Source organism: Protopterus annectens, chromosome 5.part1 (genome assembly GCF_019279795.1).
Source record: "Protopterus annectens isolate FY-2018-M chromosome 5.part1, PAN1.0, whole genome shotgun sequence".
Taxonomy (NCBI): Eukaryota; Metazoa; Chordata; order Ceratodontiformes; family Protopteridae; genus Protopterus; species Protopterus annectens.
Genome location: NC_056736.1, coordinates 65,550,942 through 65,566,607, shown reverse-complemented (window position 1 = coordinate 65,566,607; position 15,666 = coordinate 65,550,942). Strand labels below are relative to the sequence as shown.

At 38.2% G+C, this 15,666-nt stretch overlaps 1 protein-coding gene across 3 annotated transcripts in view; it reads right to left on the bottom strand.

Annotated features, from left to right (window-relative positions):
- The window catches only part of DIAPH3 (diaphanous related formin 3), a 4,946,160-nt gene that overhangs the window by 1,091,716 nt on the left and 3,838,778 nt on the right, over nt 1–15,666 (bottom strand). For all 3 annotated transcript variants that reach the window (XM_044072887.1, XM_044072888.1, XM_044072889.1), the window contains one exon: nt 10,815–10,939. In XM_044072887.1, the coding sequence (XP_043928822.1) occupies nt 10,815–10,939 (125 nt within the window). The remainder of the gene's footprint in view (nt 1–10,814; nt 10,940–15,666) is intronic.

Here is a 15,666-nt window from a genome sequence, read left to right as displayed (position 1 = left end):
AGAAGGCACTCCCCGCACTCCAGCCGGGAATCGAACGGGAGAACCTCCTGCTGTGAGACAACAATGCTACCGCTGCACCACAAGAAATTAAATTAGCTAATTTAGGCCATAAAGATTGCATATTATAGTTCTGACTGCATCCAGAGATGAAATGTCTGTGCCAGAGAATGGTTTATTAGCTCCTGTAGGAAAAGTGGAAGTGTTTTATGGCTTCCAGATGCTATAACACATCTATAAAACAATATAGTAACACGTGCTAAATTCTTGTTCATTTTCTAGCAATGGGGGTAGCATGGGGACCAGAAGTTAAATGACCAGATGTATGTGATGTCATTCTGTAATCTAGGACAAAAATGATGTTTTAATACCAGATGAGAGAGAAGTCTGAGAGCAGTCTGTTTATGGAACCTGACAAAGAAGGACCCCCTCACCTACTTCATATTGCTCTTCTCTAGTAAGTGACCAGGGAATAGTAACTCTCTAGATCAGTCAGGAAATATAGTTAGACTAGTTAAGTATTGTTTTTCTGTATCTGTGTGAATGAATCTATTCGTCTGTGTTATTTTAATATTTCTTGTGACTGAAACTCTGGTGTTTACTGTAAATAGAAATTTAGTATTTGTATCTTCTTTTATTAACAAATATATTTAAACCTTTCATCGTGGGTGGTCCTTTAGAGAATATTTTAAACTTTGAGAGTACTTATATCTATTTGGTGACTCTATGGCCACTCCTGAAAGCCTTACTGCATTGGTCAAACACTATCATTTGTATAAATATCAATTTCACTCAGTATAATTGGGCACCCTTGTAACAGCCTTAGAGTAGTTGGCTTTGGAGTGTCTGGTCATAGTGTAACTACCTTATAGTCTTGGCAGAAGGGGGCATAGCTAGTAAGTCTGTGCAAGCCTTTTCAAGGTGTGTGTGTGTCTGTGTAAAAATCAAATCTCAGAGTGTGTGTGTGTCAGCTGCTTGGAGCACGGACACGAAGCACTGGTTTCACAGAGAGGGTGTTAAAGGACTTAGCTTAGACACTCGGCTGAGGACTCAACTCTACAGATGTGCCAGTGCAGAGTCTCACTGGGGCCCTGGGTACAGAGAAATCCAGACCCTGGACTGAGTGTGTTCCCTGTGTGCTCTTAAGGGAAACTGTGCTTGATGCAGACAGCTGCATCCAGAAATACTGTATCTATTTTTGTTCCAAGTGAACTTCCTTCTCCAGTGTCAGTGGTGAGGATTCAGGCTCCTTGATTACTGGCCGAGAAAGTGGACGTCACAGAGGGGCTTGTTCTTAAAGAGACACTATCCTGGTGAAAAATCAAATAGGGTTTACCAACACTGAGGGCTTGTAATCCAGATATGCTTCTTGCAGACGTGAGAGCAATGATGGGTATAGTTTTCCAAGTCAAGAAACTTAAATCAGCTTCTCCAGCACAAAGTTGAGATCCCAAGAAGGACTAACCTGTTTATGAGGGGGTCTAAAGTATTAAACTCCTTTCAGAAATTGTTTTACCACAACAAGAGAAGAAATGGGAGGGGATCCATGAGCAAACATGCTGCAATAGCTACAAGATGAACCTTTACAGATTAATAAGTGAGGCCAAAAGAAAGTAACTTACAAAAATATTTGAGCACGAATTGTTCAAAATCCCTACAGGCCCCTGGTTATTGATTAGGTAACAACAAGAAAATAATTTCCACTTGCCAATATAGGATTTTCTAGTAGCAGGCTTTCTTGCCTACTTTAGTACCTGCTGCACATCCTCATGAAATAAGTGCTTAAAAGGTATTATAACTGAATCATCCAAGGCAGTCTACTGTAGTAGATTGAGATGAGGAGTGTATCAAATTCCCAGTTCTTCTTTGAGTAGATCCAGTTTGTGAGGAAGCATGTGATACGTTCCTTTAGCCAATTTCATAAGAAGGGAGAAGCAATGTTGCCTGGGCCAAAAGGTGGCCCGCAATGATTTTTGGAGTGTACTTCTGAATCTTCAAATTTATCCTGGATATCAGTGGAAAGGGTAGAAATGCATAAAAAAAATTCCCGTCCAATGGAATGCAGATGCAAATGGATCTGTTTTTAGGTTTGCTTGCAAATAGCCTTGGAGCAAAATTTGTTTAGTTGTCTGCTTTGAAAGGAGGCAAACAGATCTATTTGAGGAGTTACCCATAAATGGTTCAGGTCTTGGAAGACTGCTAGTTCAATTTCCATTCATGAGGGTCTGCCCTGTTCTTGTACAGCTTGTCTACCATTGTTTTGTTCTGATGGAATGCGAGATGCTTTTAGGAATACGGACCACTGAAGAGCAACCTCCCAAGCCATCACAGGTAGCCTACAAAAGGGGTATGACACTGTACCTCCCCTGCTTATGTATCACATGACTGTAGTATTGTCTATAATCACTTGAAGTGTTCCTGGGGACCACTGGTGATAGAGAGACATGAAGGCATAGATCACATCCAACATCTATTTTATGTTGATCTATTTTGGTCTGATAGAAAGACTCCACAGATCTTGCACCTTTACTCCCCTGAAAACTGCTCCTCAAGCAAAATCTGTGGTGAGAGATAGGTTTAGGGGTCTGAGGAGAGAAGGGAAGACTTGGGTTTGGTTGAATGTGTTGCCTTTGCCAATGCAGTTCCCTTTTTATAAAGCTCTACACTGGAATTTGATACTCCAAAGAATGCAAATGCTGCATCCATGTGCTTTTCAGAAACCACTGCATCTTTCTCATTTGTAAACTGGCTAGGAGAATCATGAGAATCACAGAAGCTATAAGCCATAGGCTTCTGAGAAATTCTCTTGCAGAAGTTTGAGACTGACTGGAGAAGTTCAAGAAAGACTTCAGATAAAAATCCAAGTTCTCTCGTATCAAAATGGTCTTCTGAAGATAAGTATCTAGAAGGCAACTCAGAAACACAATCCTATGAGATAGGGTCAAGGAAGATTTAAGCAATAACCCACGACTGGGTGTGAGCAAATCAAGCATTACCCACACTCAGAAGTGGGTTACTGCTATTATACAATGACTTTATTTTAAGAAAGAAATTGCTTACCTTTCTTAAATAATGTGTTTGTATAATGGCACTGTAGTGGTCTTCCATGTTCTGCTGCCTTTTCTGATGTAATACGCATGCATATAGGACTTGCGTTCACATGGTTGCACAATACATCAGTGCTGATCAAGACAAACAATAAAAAAAGAGCATTTTTGTTGTTTTTTTTTTATTTTTTTATTAATGCAAGAAACCTGGACAAAGCTAAACACAGGGGAACAAAGGTACAAAACAGGGACAGACTGCATTGCTCTTATGAACTTAGGAAGTTACTGGACCAATAGGTTTTGTGTTAGCATGCATTTTCTGACTGATATGAAGCCTAAACCTCAATTATCTGCCATTATTTAATGACTTCCATCCCCAGTGGCTTGCCAGAAAACTTTTTTTTTTAAATCTGGAAAAGACCAAAACTATAAGGGAAATATCTGGACATTCTGCGAAGATCCGGACAACTGAGAGGTACAACAGTCTACTGAGATTTAAGCAGGGACAGCTCACAAATACAAGGAAAATCAGCCAAGTTTCTGTTTTTTTTTTTTTTTTTTTACTTTTGCAGAATGTATGTGATGTTTCTTGTATTTTGCTGTGCCCTCTGTAGCATAATCCAACAGAAAAGTTTGGCCATTAACGATACTTCGGTGGCTGGACTTTTTTCTATTGGTATAATTATAACAGGCACATTGGTTGGGCTGTCCAATCAATTTGTACATTTTTGAATACTAATCAGAAGTTGCTGCATAATAAGCAATAATCCATGACTAGGTGTGGGTGCACCCACACCCAGAAGTGGATTATTACTATTATACAATGACATTATTTAAGAAAAAAAAATGCTTACCTTTCTTATATAATGTCTTTGTATAATGGAGCTGTAGTGTTCCTCCATGTTCTTCCTTGTTTGCTGATGTATTGTGCATTTGTATGGGACTTACATTCCCATACTTCTACAGTACATCAATGCAGTGCAGGAGAAGCAACAGAGAAGACAGAATCTCCATTGCTGATTTTTTTTTTTTACTGAGCTTTTACAAGGGACAGCGCCTAAACAAAAGGAAAGTCAGAAACATTTCTGATTATTTTGTTTTGCAGAACACACCTGATTTTTCTCATATTTTACCATCCTGTAAGCATATGCCATTAGAAAAGTCTAGCCATTCAATGGTACTTCAGCAGATGGACTTTTTTCTAGGGTCTATATATCATATATTCGAAATTCCAAAATGTCGAACACCATATGTTCGAAATTGGAATTTCGAATATTGAAAACATTGACCGCTCAGAATAGCGGATTTTTTCCTAGGGAAAAAATTTGCTGTTCCGAGAAACATACATCCAACACAAGCACACCAAAATAAATAAACCACGCACATACATTTAACAAAACCCAACTCCACACTAAACCACTCATACATTACTAACTATCCACTTACCTTAACCCGCACCCTAACCCTAAGGTCCGTAACTATCGCACACATACCCTACAAATCTATACACAAACTAATTAATACACACACACACACACACACACACACACACACATACAGTTAACAAAAACAACCCTACACTACACCATACATACATTACTAACTATCCACTTACCTTAACCTGCACCCTAACCCTAAGGTCTGTAACTCTCGCACCACAGTGGAGGAAATAGCGAAGCCACAGAATGGCCCACTGAAATCTTGCCCTAGGTAAGATTTTGATGTTCTGGGGCTTCGCTATTTTCACCATTCGATATTTTGGGTTCGATGTTTTCACATTCGGCATTGTACCTCTTCGGAATTTTGATATAGACCCTTTTTTCTATTAGTATACGTTTAGTTTACAATGGGCAAGCTGGTTTGGCTGTCCAACCAGCATGCTCGTTTTTGAATGATGACCCATTCTTGTATAATTTTCAATATTTATCTGGAAGCCCATATTGGTCAAAAGAGACATACCCACGTTAATAATGCTTGACATCTGGATAAAAACGCTGCAAAGATGAGCAAGATGTCTAAATAAGGAAAAATGTGAATGCCATTTATTCTGCAATAAAGCTATGACTGGAGCGAGGCATTTTATAAGCACCTCTAAAGTTGTTGTTAAACCAAAGGGTAATGCAGAGAACTGATAACATGACCCAAAAACAGAGAACCTTATGTCCTAAACCCTATGGCTATGGGAATGTGGCAATAGACATATTTTAAATCTAGTGTTAATAAGTAACTCTTAGAGGGAATGAGGAGTAACAGGTGCTGCATGGTCAACCTTTTTGAATTTTAACTTTTTCACATACAGATTTAGAAAGGAAAGATCTAGTACTCATCTCCAAGAGGCCTCTTCATTTGATAAGAGAAACATTCTGGAATAGAAGCCTTTGCCCCTTTGACCTATGGACACTAGTTCTATGACTCTGAGTGTGTAAAGACTGAAGAACCTAAGGGAAAAATTCTGTTTGGTGAGGAATTCCCCTGAAAGCTTTTTTTTATCGAGTGCTATTTGTAACCCTCCTGCACCACTTTTAGCATGCAAGAATCTGAAACAAATCTTTTGCCAACTGTGTGTGCAAAGAACCAGTTTGTAGGACAGATTTGTTGGGATACTTGCTAGAGAAGACAGAAGGTGAAAAGAATGCCAGTACAATCATTATTTATTGTTCTGTCCTTTTTCCTGAAATGACCCTGGTTTATTTCCTTCAAGCCATCTCGTTTTAGCACCTCATTTGCCAGAACATGGCTGTTTTTGCTTATTTGGATTTTTTTCTTTTTTTGTGCAACACAAGAAGCCCTGTAAGCTTTGTATTGCAATACACAAAAAATATGATTAACTTCCTGAATCAATTTCCTCTCTTCACCATATTGAGAACCTTGCTAAGGTAAAAAAGAAAATATTTTCTTTACTGTAATTATTTCTTCAGATGAATTTTTAATCTTTTTTTTTTTTTTTTTCCTTAATATGAGTTCATGTGGAAGAGCAGCTGGAAGGCAGAATGTCTGCCCATTTTAATGGTCTCTTGTCCCACTTACCTCGAGAAGGATCTCTTGGAGTGTCTCCCAGACCTAGAGAAGATTGTTTTCCCATACTCGTATCAGACAATGGAAAGGCCAAAGAGGACATATCTGATCCCAGATTCATGACAGCTGAAAAAACAACATCAGAGGAAGCCAGAGAGGTGACTGAGTGGTTGGCGGAACAACCAATAGCCAAAGGCACTTCAGGTTCATCCACTGTCAGCTGAAGCATAGACAGAGTCTGCAGCAATGACAAGGATTCCTTGTAAACAACATTTTTTTTCTTCTTCTAGATGCAGCAGAAAAAGAACAAGCAGGATCAGAATAAGTGTCAATGCTACAGACGAGGAAGATGAGCTAAAGCAGTAAGCATTGCCAAAGTCAGTCAGTTTGAAAGTAACTATAAGAAAGGTAGGTCATCACGAAGTAGGCACAGACATTACACTGACACATACGTTTCTGCTCATCCCAACAATAAAACATTTTTTCAAAAAAAGAAAAAATCACAGTTTTCACAAGCAGTACATAAATTCTCACAAAAAAATAGCCCAAATTAGATTAACAAACACTAATAACTAAGAACAGCTTTCCTTTACATGAAACTTCCAATACTGAGAAAACAGTTTTTAAAAGGGGAAATATACATTTTTTTCCTAAAAGGGCAATAATTTGTGTGTAGAGACCACTCTCAAATGGGACATATCTAGCAGAAACAAAGCTCCTAGCCAATAGCCCCACCTGAGAAACTTGAGAGTTGCTTCTCAGCATGACAAAAAAGTACTGAAGAAATCTTCCCCCTGCTTCTAATTTCCCTCAATCAGTAATCACAGTGAAGTTGTGGGGAGGGAGCCAGCGCTTTCTGAAGCAGGCAGGTTGTTGCCTAGTAAGGAAACAACCTGTATGGCCTAAAGGCAACTGCAGCAATGGGAATGATGATCATTTAGTGATTCAGTTACATGTATGAGCTGCTACACATGAGATAAATGTGGACAATTAAGAAAGAACAGAAATGATCATTGCTTTTATAAGTGAAAATTAAAAGAGAGAGTCATCTGCAGGCGGATGTAGCAGCAAGCAGTATCAGCTCTGTGACAAAGAGAGATGGAACACTGACTGTGCCCAGAAGATCCACTTTCATTTAATGTCTCAGGCATAGGAGGAGCTGGATGGAGTGGGAGGAGTCACAGGAAGCAGCGATTGTGTGCTCACCCTTCCTGAGGCGAGAGTATGGATTTCCTTTAGCTGCATAAGCACATACTGGTGAAAGGCCCAGCGTTTTGTGCCCTATGCAGAGTGACTCAAAAATAAAAGCTTAGCATTATGGGTGTGTGGAAGCGTAGATAAGCACTCTGGCTCAGATTGGCAGGCAATGCACTGTGCTTACAAATCAACAGTGTGAGGACTGTACGACAGTTACATTAAAAGTCTCCCAGCTTCTGGCAGGACATCTTACTCTTGCGTCACCTTCCTTATCATCCTTCAATAGTGAGAATGAGAGGAGCATGAATGGGCAAATAAGGAAGCAAGCAATGATGGTTGCTGGGAGTGACTAGTTACCCAAAAAAAATATATAAAAATAAAAATATCAAGCAGAAAGAGGGGAAACTGACACATGGTCATCCCTGGGAGTGTCCATGTGTGTAAAAAGGTGATAGAATACATATTTTGAACTAAAGATAAGTGAATTAAAACAGAACAAGTGGAAAATGATAATGGGATCCTCTCTTACATATTACTTATTTATTTAAGCATTTGTTAAATGGGTAAGTGCACCGAGTTGATTAGCCTTTTCAAGCATGACCCAGGTCATGTGGCAAATAAAATATTTTATACAAAGACAAAATTCAAAAAAAATAATTAATGCAGTTTCTCAATACCACAACAGTTGCATGTAAGATAGGAAAACCAATACATATTTATAGGATAAAAGATTTTCCTCAAAGGAAAATTAAAATTACAAGAGTTAAGAATGGTGTAACGGAAAGTGCAGAAACAGTAAGCAGTGATATTATTTTGGTGTATATGTAGATAATAGAAAGAAGGATGAGAATATAAATGGGGAAAGATATGGTAAGTATTCCAAATAGCAGAGAGATCTGTAATTCAAACACATGTAGTCCATACGAAATTGTCTTGCTGTAGGAGGCACAGAAGCATAATTAAAGAAAGTATGAAGGAAAAAGTGGTGGACACAGTAGAAGGGGATTAATGGAAAATGGCTAACTGAAAAGGGGGGGTAAACTACTGCTAAGTGGAGTCTACAGTTTTTGCTGTCAGGTTAAAGGCAGTGCTGTTGGGGCTATGAATTGGTAGAAGGGGCATATGTCCTCCTCCAAAGATCACATTAGATGTGAGATCATGCTGCAATCTCATTCAAATGCCATTCAAAGTTATTAAGTTTTGATATTTTAAATTTTTTGACTCTTGGGGAAGCCATCTACTCAATGACGGTAACTGGGTAAAACTGGAACTAATTTGTTACCTGAAATCAACTGGGGAATGCATATCTTTTTGTGAATAAATTGGTCCATGGATAACCTCTTTGCTGACATCCATCCAATCTTCTAAAAAGAGTTAAACAAAAGTAGATCTGTGATTAGACACTTGTGGAACAAAGCCCTCCTGAACAATCTTTATGGATTTATATACTATGCCTAGCTGCTGCTGTGCACCATATCCATTTTTTACATCTTTGATCAGAAGGCTCTAAATCAAATGAATGTATGTGAGTTCCTAATCAACCATTTTAAAATGTTCACTATAAAGGGACATTTATTTCATTGCAGGAAAATGCTTGAGAAAGTATCAATAACATGCTTCCAATACTGCACAAGCACTTGAGTGGGTTTCCACACTCAGTGCTTCATCTTACAAACACACATGTACACTATCACATGTATTGTTTACTGCCGCCAAAGGTTTTCATTTTCAACAACATTCATGCAGTTCAGTTTTTGACAAGTTTGTTTTGTACCTGTTCTGGGTTGCACATTAGCTCAGCTGTTAGTATTACTGCCTCACAGTGCTTGGTTCTGCAGTTTGGTTCTCAGCTAAAGCACCTTCTATGCAGGAGAATGTATGCCCTCTCTGTGTCCAAGTAGGCTTTTACCAGCTACTCTGATTTTCTCTTCTCCATATCCAAAATACATGCTTGCAACAGAAATGTTAATTTGCCAAACTGCCCACAAGTGAATATGGCATGCATGAGTATGTATGCAAACTGTGTAAAGGCACCGGAAACCAGCAGATCCAACACAAAGAGAAACTTTACTCAAGCCACAAAGGAACACACATCACATAACAGTGATAGAATAAAGTAAAACTGATGACGTTTAGTTAGACAAAAACGTAAGGGGAATTTGTTTTACAACATTATTCTATCACTGTTATGTGCTGTGTGTTCGTTTGTGACTTGAATAAAGTTTCTCTTTGTGTTGGATCTGCTGGTTGTCGGTGCCTTTACACAGTTTACAAGTTCTGAATTTGGGCACTGCAACCACTTTATTTTGGTTATGAGCAAGTATGTAGCTGTGTTCTGTGATCCACCAGCACCCTATCCAGAATTAGTTTCTGCCTTGTGCCCACTAAGTGCCAGGATTGGCTCTGGTTACCCTGCAGGGAATCAGTGAATGAATTCATGTTCTAAATGCACTATGAACCCACGGAGAAAACAGGTTTTACCACTATCTGTAGCAATCCTCTAAGGGAATGCTTTTGCCACTTTTTCATTACCACAAAACAATATAAAAATGAACTTGACAGATCTGTGTGTGGGGGCGGGGGTTCTAGTGCTACTTCTGCTATAATGACATCAGAAAGAACTACTACGCAATTTAACTGACATTTACTGGTTTCTTGCTTCCACATCCAACAGACTGCTTATTCATGAGCACCGAGACAAAAAAAAGTTAAGTCCTTAAAGTGGGGAAGATTTAAAGTCACGCGGTGTGGACATCAGCAGAAGCAATCTTCCTCATTCCCTAATGTCTTCACAGAAAAGTACAAGATGGGCAACCTTTTAATCTCAATATGAACTCTGCCTCGTACCAAAGAATTCATCATAAATTGAATGCATCTGTCATTGTCACCAGCTGTAGTGTTTAGAATGCAATACTAACAATTCATGCCTAAAATATGCAAATAGCTTGGAAGTGCAACTCAGTTGATAAAAATAATAAATGCCTGCATAAATTACTCTCGGGGAAAACTGTCCTTATTCTTTTTACACATTATATTTCACAGTGCTGGTACTACCACTTAAAAGTCATTAAAGCTTCTATCAAAACATGGCCTTTATCAGCACTTCAGTCCTGCAGCCTTCGCTGATGAGCACTACAAACTATTGGCAGTGGTGGAAACATTATTTCCAAAAACATTTATGTCACTTCTACCCCACATTTTTTAACAGCAGCAGCACAACTCAAGGGCTACCAAATCTGTAAACCAATCTGCAATGGTATGATGGCTGGCATCTGATAATTTATATTTCAGCATTTCTAACAAGACTTGACCACATTCAGAATCTAATTTGCAGCTAAAATGTTTCTCTCATTTCATTTCAGAAAGCTAGTTAACAACTTAAGTGTTTCTTTCATTCCACCTCACAGTGACAGAATTTTAGCGCTAGAAGAGTTAAAGCTTTCAGTCTATTAATGCTGAAGGTGATGTAGAGGTTATGCAAATACATTTAAAATGTTAAATAAATCTTGGGTTTAGCTGACTGATGCTTCATAAACAGTGCAGCTGTCAAAAGGATATGGACATCTTTGTCACAAACTTGTCATGCACGTCCTCTGCAAGGGGAAAGGTCTCTAAATCCTTCTCAAGCTGTTGAAGCTGCTTTTCCATCTGCTTCAGGTTCTTCTCCAAGTTTTCTGCTGAGACTGAAATTAGAGAATATTAAACCTTTTGACATGTTAAAAGTGAAATTACAAAAATGCATGTGGTCTTTAAAGTGCCACCTACTGCAAAGCATTCATCAAAAAAATTAACAAATCAACACTGCAGCTGCAGAGTAATACTTGTTAGAAGCATCACCCCCACCCCAAAAAAATGATGATTAAATATACACACGCACAGCTGATGGCAACAAGGGACTTAGGAAGCTGTAATTCCCTGCAGGGAATCTAATAATGCTATAAACCAGGCTCTCATGGTTTTATTAATGCTTCATCACAACCCCCAAGAGAGAATTAGTTTCTAATCCCTTGTAAGCAAGCACTGTTTTATGCAATAGTTACCAGAATTGATTATTTTGATTTTGTTTTTACTCTTCAGAGGTCACAAATTAAAACAACTGTGACTGCCATAAACAGAAGGGTATTAGAGGCATTTACTATCATAAATAAGCAAATAATACAGTACTATGTAATAAGACCATTTGTTAATCTTAGTAGTAACAGATAAAAAGACAGACACATGAAAAATGTAAAACAATTTAACATTCTTGGCACGATCTGTAAAGAAAATGGCAATTAAAAAATGCATCAAGATGACTTACATACATACCACTGGTATTATTCTAAGTGGCAGGGGTCAAACCTCCACAAAGCTGCTTCAAGATTTTGCTTTCAATTTTAAAAGGACATATTTATAAACAAAGTTTAATATAGCAGCTAATAGGAAATATTAATGTGGTATTACGAAGTTATTCAACAGTATTTCGCTTCATTTCAGTTAAATACACCGTTGCATTATATCTACATACTTTAAGACAGCTTCATGGTATGACTTTTATAAAATCTATTTGGATCACACTCTTGTACATTCTTTCATACAATTTTGTTCACAAAGCCACGTGAAAGAGAATTCCTAATGCTTCTCTTCAGATTCCTGGATTCTAAACATACACTCACAATTTTACACAGTTTTCAGACACCATACAAAAGCAAATGACTGTAAAAACACTTAAGACCAAAAATCTCTTTTGTCAATATAATCTACTTAAACTATTCAACACACAGGTTAACCAGCTTTTACAGTGCAGCACCTTTTTTCAATAAAAGAAGTAGAATCAGACTAACACATGTAATGGGTACTTGCCATTAGGCCAATCGGAACACAATCTACAAATAACAGAGTGCTGCTAATCAAAACACCTTCTTTCTGATCATATAAAAGTAGCTGCTATCTCAAATAATCCAAATGATTAAAATCAGTGGCTGTGCAGCTTATAAGTTTTTGCTCTTGGACAAGATGCTTTAAAGTATCTGTGATCTTCCTCCAAACCAACATGAACTCAATCCAAATTCAGCAATGCAGGGAGGTAACTAAAATGAAGTCTGACACATTTTGTCTCAGCTTTATTGTCTGAACTTCCAAGTAAAGATCTGCTGAGATTTTTTTTTCCTGAAGTGTTCTGCTGGAATTCTCTTAAAAATAAAAACATGTACATGCAATTTAACAAGTCTGCATGAAAACAAACTGACACAGCTGTTGTGCTATTTCCAGTAAAGCACAAACAAAATTAAGTAAAAAAACAAACTCTCTGTGATTTGTACATCGAGATGACTACCCACGCTACAAGGTGCCGCACAGAAATTCAGAACTGATAAAGGAACAGACCAGTTTGCTGAAAGACATCAACACCGCTGCCACAGTGTTAACTAACCTTTTTATAATGATATTTAAGGGAAGGCAGTATTTAATAAAACAAGAAATGTGAAAATGCTGTTAATGTTTTTAAAAGGTGAATTTTTATTTATTTAGACTTAACTAGGATTCAATCCTCCGCAGTAGAGTGGCGTTCGAAAGACATGCGTAGAATGGGCGTGCCTTCGTTGAAGGTTGGGCGTTGAGCTGGCACCTCGGCACCATAAAAAAAAATCTACTGCCAATCATTAGCGACCGGAGTTCTGCTGTGGCGACCCCTAACCGGGAGAAGCCAAAAGAAGAACTAGGGTTCAGTCCTGATCCATGAGGCCCTGCTTTAGGCTCAGACACAGACAGCAATGTATTGTTCCATAGCCCCTGCTGCCAGTACTCTACAATACATTTGAAATAATGTCTCAGCTTAAAGATACTGTTATATATTTTGCTGCCCAATAACATTATGAGAAAAGAAAACTAGAGACACTGTAGTGCATGTGATTTATAGTCAGAGACATGCGCAAAAAAAAAAAAAAAAAAAATCTTTGCAAAGAACTGCCTTTAGGTCCTTACAGTTTCCCACTGCAAATTTTATTTTAACTATCTGTGCAATTAAACTAATTTTATTTATTCTATTCATTGCTCAGTTTCTTGTTTTGCTGTATGGTATATAGGCAATTAAGCACTAGTCTGGCAGTTGTGGCAGGGGGTTAAGTCTGTGAGATGTACAGGGTTTGATTCCTTCAACTCTCATTTGTCTGCTGTGTGACCTCGAACAACTCACTTAATCAGACAGTGTGCATTGGGGCAGCTGAGAATTTGAGCTAAGCTCCTCAATGGTCCCCAGGACTGCAAGCCTGGTAACTAATTATGCACTTATAACAAACCTGAATGTGAATCATCATGAAGATATCAAAATAAGTTACAGTAAAGAAGAGCCGGTTAATATCAGATTTGTTTTGACAGGATACCGTAAGAAAACAAAAAAGCACATTAAAAACACTGAATAAATGTAGCTTACCTGGTACTAGGCTTAGAATGGCGTATGCTCTTCGACATAAAGGCTTTAAATGAGACATAGTGCAGACTGTTTTCACCCATTAGTATTTGGATAAACAGCAAGGGTGGAAAAAACTTAAACATATCAGGAAAAGAAATGCATGGCATTCACATTTATGCGCCATTGATGTAAACTGTAGATGCACAAGGTAAACTGCTGTGTAATCCACAGATACAAAAAACATGCTCAAACAGTGGGTTTTGGGTGATTCACAACATTCAGACTACAAACAGGCTTGTTCCAAAACACCTTTTATGGGGATATGGGAAACCCCTTGCAACTATAATTGGATCTGTGCACTAGAGTTGGCCATATAAGCACATCTTTGAAAATAATCTATGAAATAGGTTCAACCAAAGGGCCGGTTCATCAACTAACATCTCAGTGCTAGCCATAACACTTTTTAACATCACATTCTCGCCAACAAATGTATCCCAGACCATACCAGACAGCTCTTTCACCCGTGATAAGGGACAAACTGATTTCTACAGTTTATAGTTATTAACCAGAGTTCCACCAGATCTTCCTGCAAGAAAATATGAAAAAGAGGTTTCTGTTATGTTATAAAGCTCATACACACTGCACTTCCCACATTCCACTATATACATAACTGAGAAGTTCAAGAAATGCAACCATACTTAAAGGGGCAGGATGGAGATTTAATACATTTCAGAAGCTGGTTTCAGAAGGCTACATATATACTGCGCACTACAAAGTAACATTACATTGACAGAGTTTGTAAACAGATCCAACTAATGGGATATATTAATGCTCAGTATCTGGAAACAGAACCGGGAAGAGGCAAATATATGTAAAAGCAAAGAAATGTCCAAGAGATAAAGCTCTTCAAAGAAAGCCCTGTTGCTAGAAATCAGATCTAAGCAAAAGCCCTGTTGCTAGAAATCAGATCTAAGCAATTGATTTTTTTTAAACTACTGCAAAGAAGATAAGTATTATAGAGTCCAGTGCTACAATAAAGTCAATGCCAAATAGCAACAGGGAGTTGTTAATATTAAAAGTAAGCCATGTGAAGTAGAAGACAAAACAAGCAGGTTAATCAGGGTTAAGGCTATATATACATATATGCAACTGAAGGTCATTGATCACGTAGTGAACCAAATTCTGCCATCACCCATCTACCATCACTTCTCTGAATAACAGTGCTGCTCACTTCCTTCAGGGATGTATAAGCCCCAAAGACCTTATTCTGTCTCCAAGCAGGCAGCATACAGCATTTATACATCTTTGCTGTTTTAATCCATTCGATACAAATCTCTTTAATGATATATGCTTAACTAACATATGCCATTTATTAACTGAACTCATCCCTCTAAGTACCAGCAGGGCTGACTCCTTGATATTTCTTGAGTAGGAGGCAAAAGAGATCTTGCTACATGATAGTCAAACTTTGTGCCATCTGTGTGGTGTGATCATTAGAGATCTGAACTGAGAACTTGTAATCAGTCCATCCATCCACAACCCCTTTTTCTCATATTTGCATATGGGATCGGAGTGAGTGTCACTTCAACAGTGACAATCCTCTAGAGACAAGATTCACACCACTGGTGACTAAGACACACACACACCCACACACACCTCTGGCTAATTTAGTGTGTCCAATCCACATGCTACATGTCTTTGGAATGTGTGGAGAAAACCATAACACCCAGAGAAAACCCATGCAAATACAAGGAGGACATGTAGACTGTATACAGTAGGCATCCCAGCTGAGAATCGAACCAGGGACCCTCTTGCTGTGAGGTGACATTATCTTCTGCACCACCTTATAATGTCTCCAGAAATATGCTGTACACATAAAGGGAAACTAAAACTAGGAATCTGAATTAAAATTGAAATGCTCCACAAAAGGTGTACACTTTTTTTGTTTTAGGAACAAATCTTAAATTCAGCAGCATAGCAAATTTAAAGTAGCACTGGCAGTTTTAAGGAAATCCAATGAAG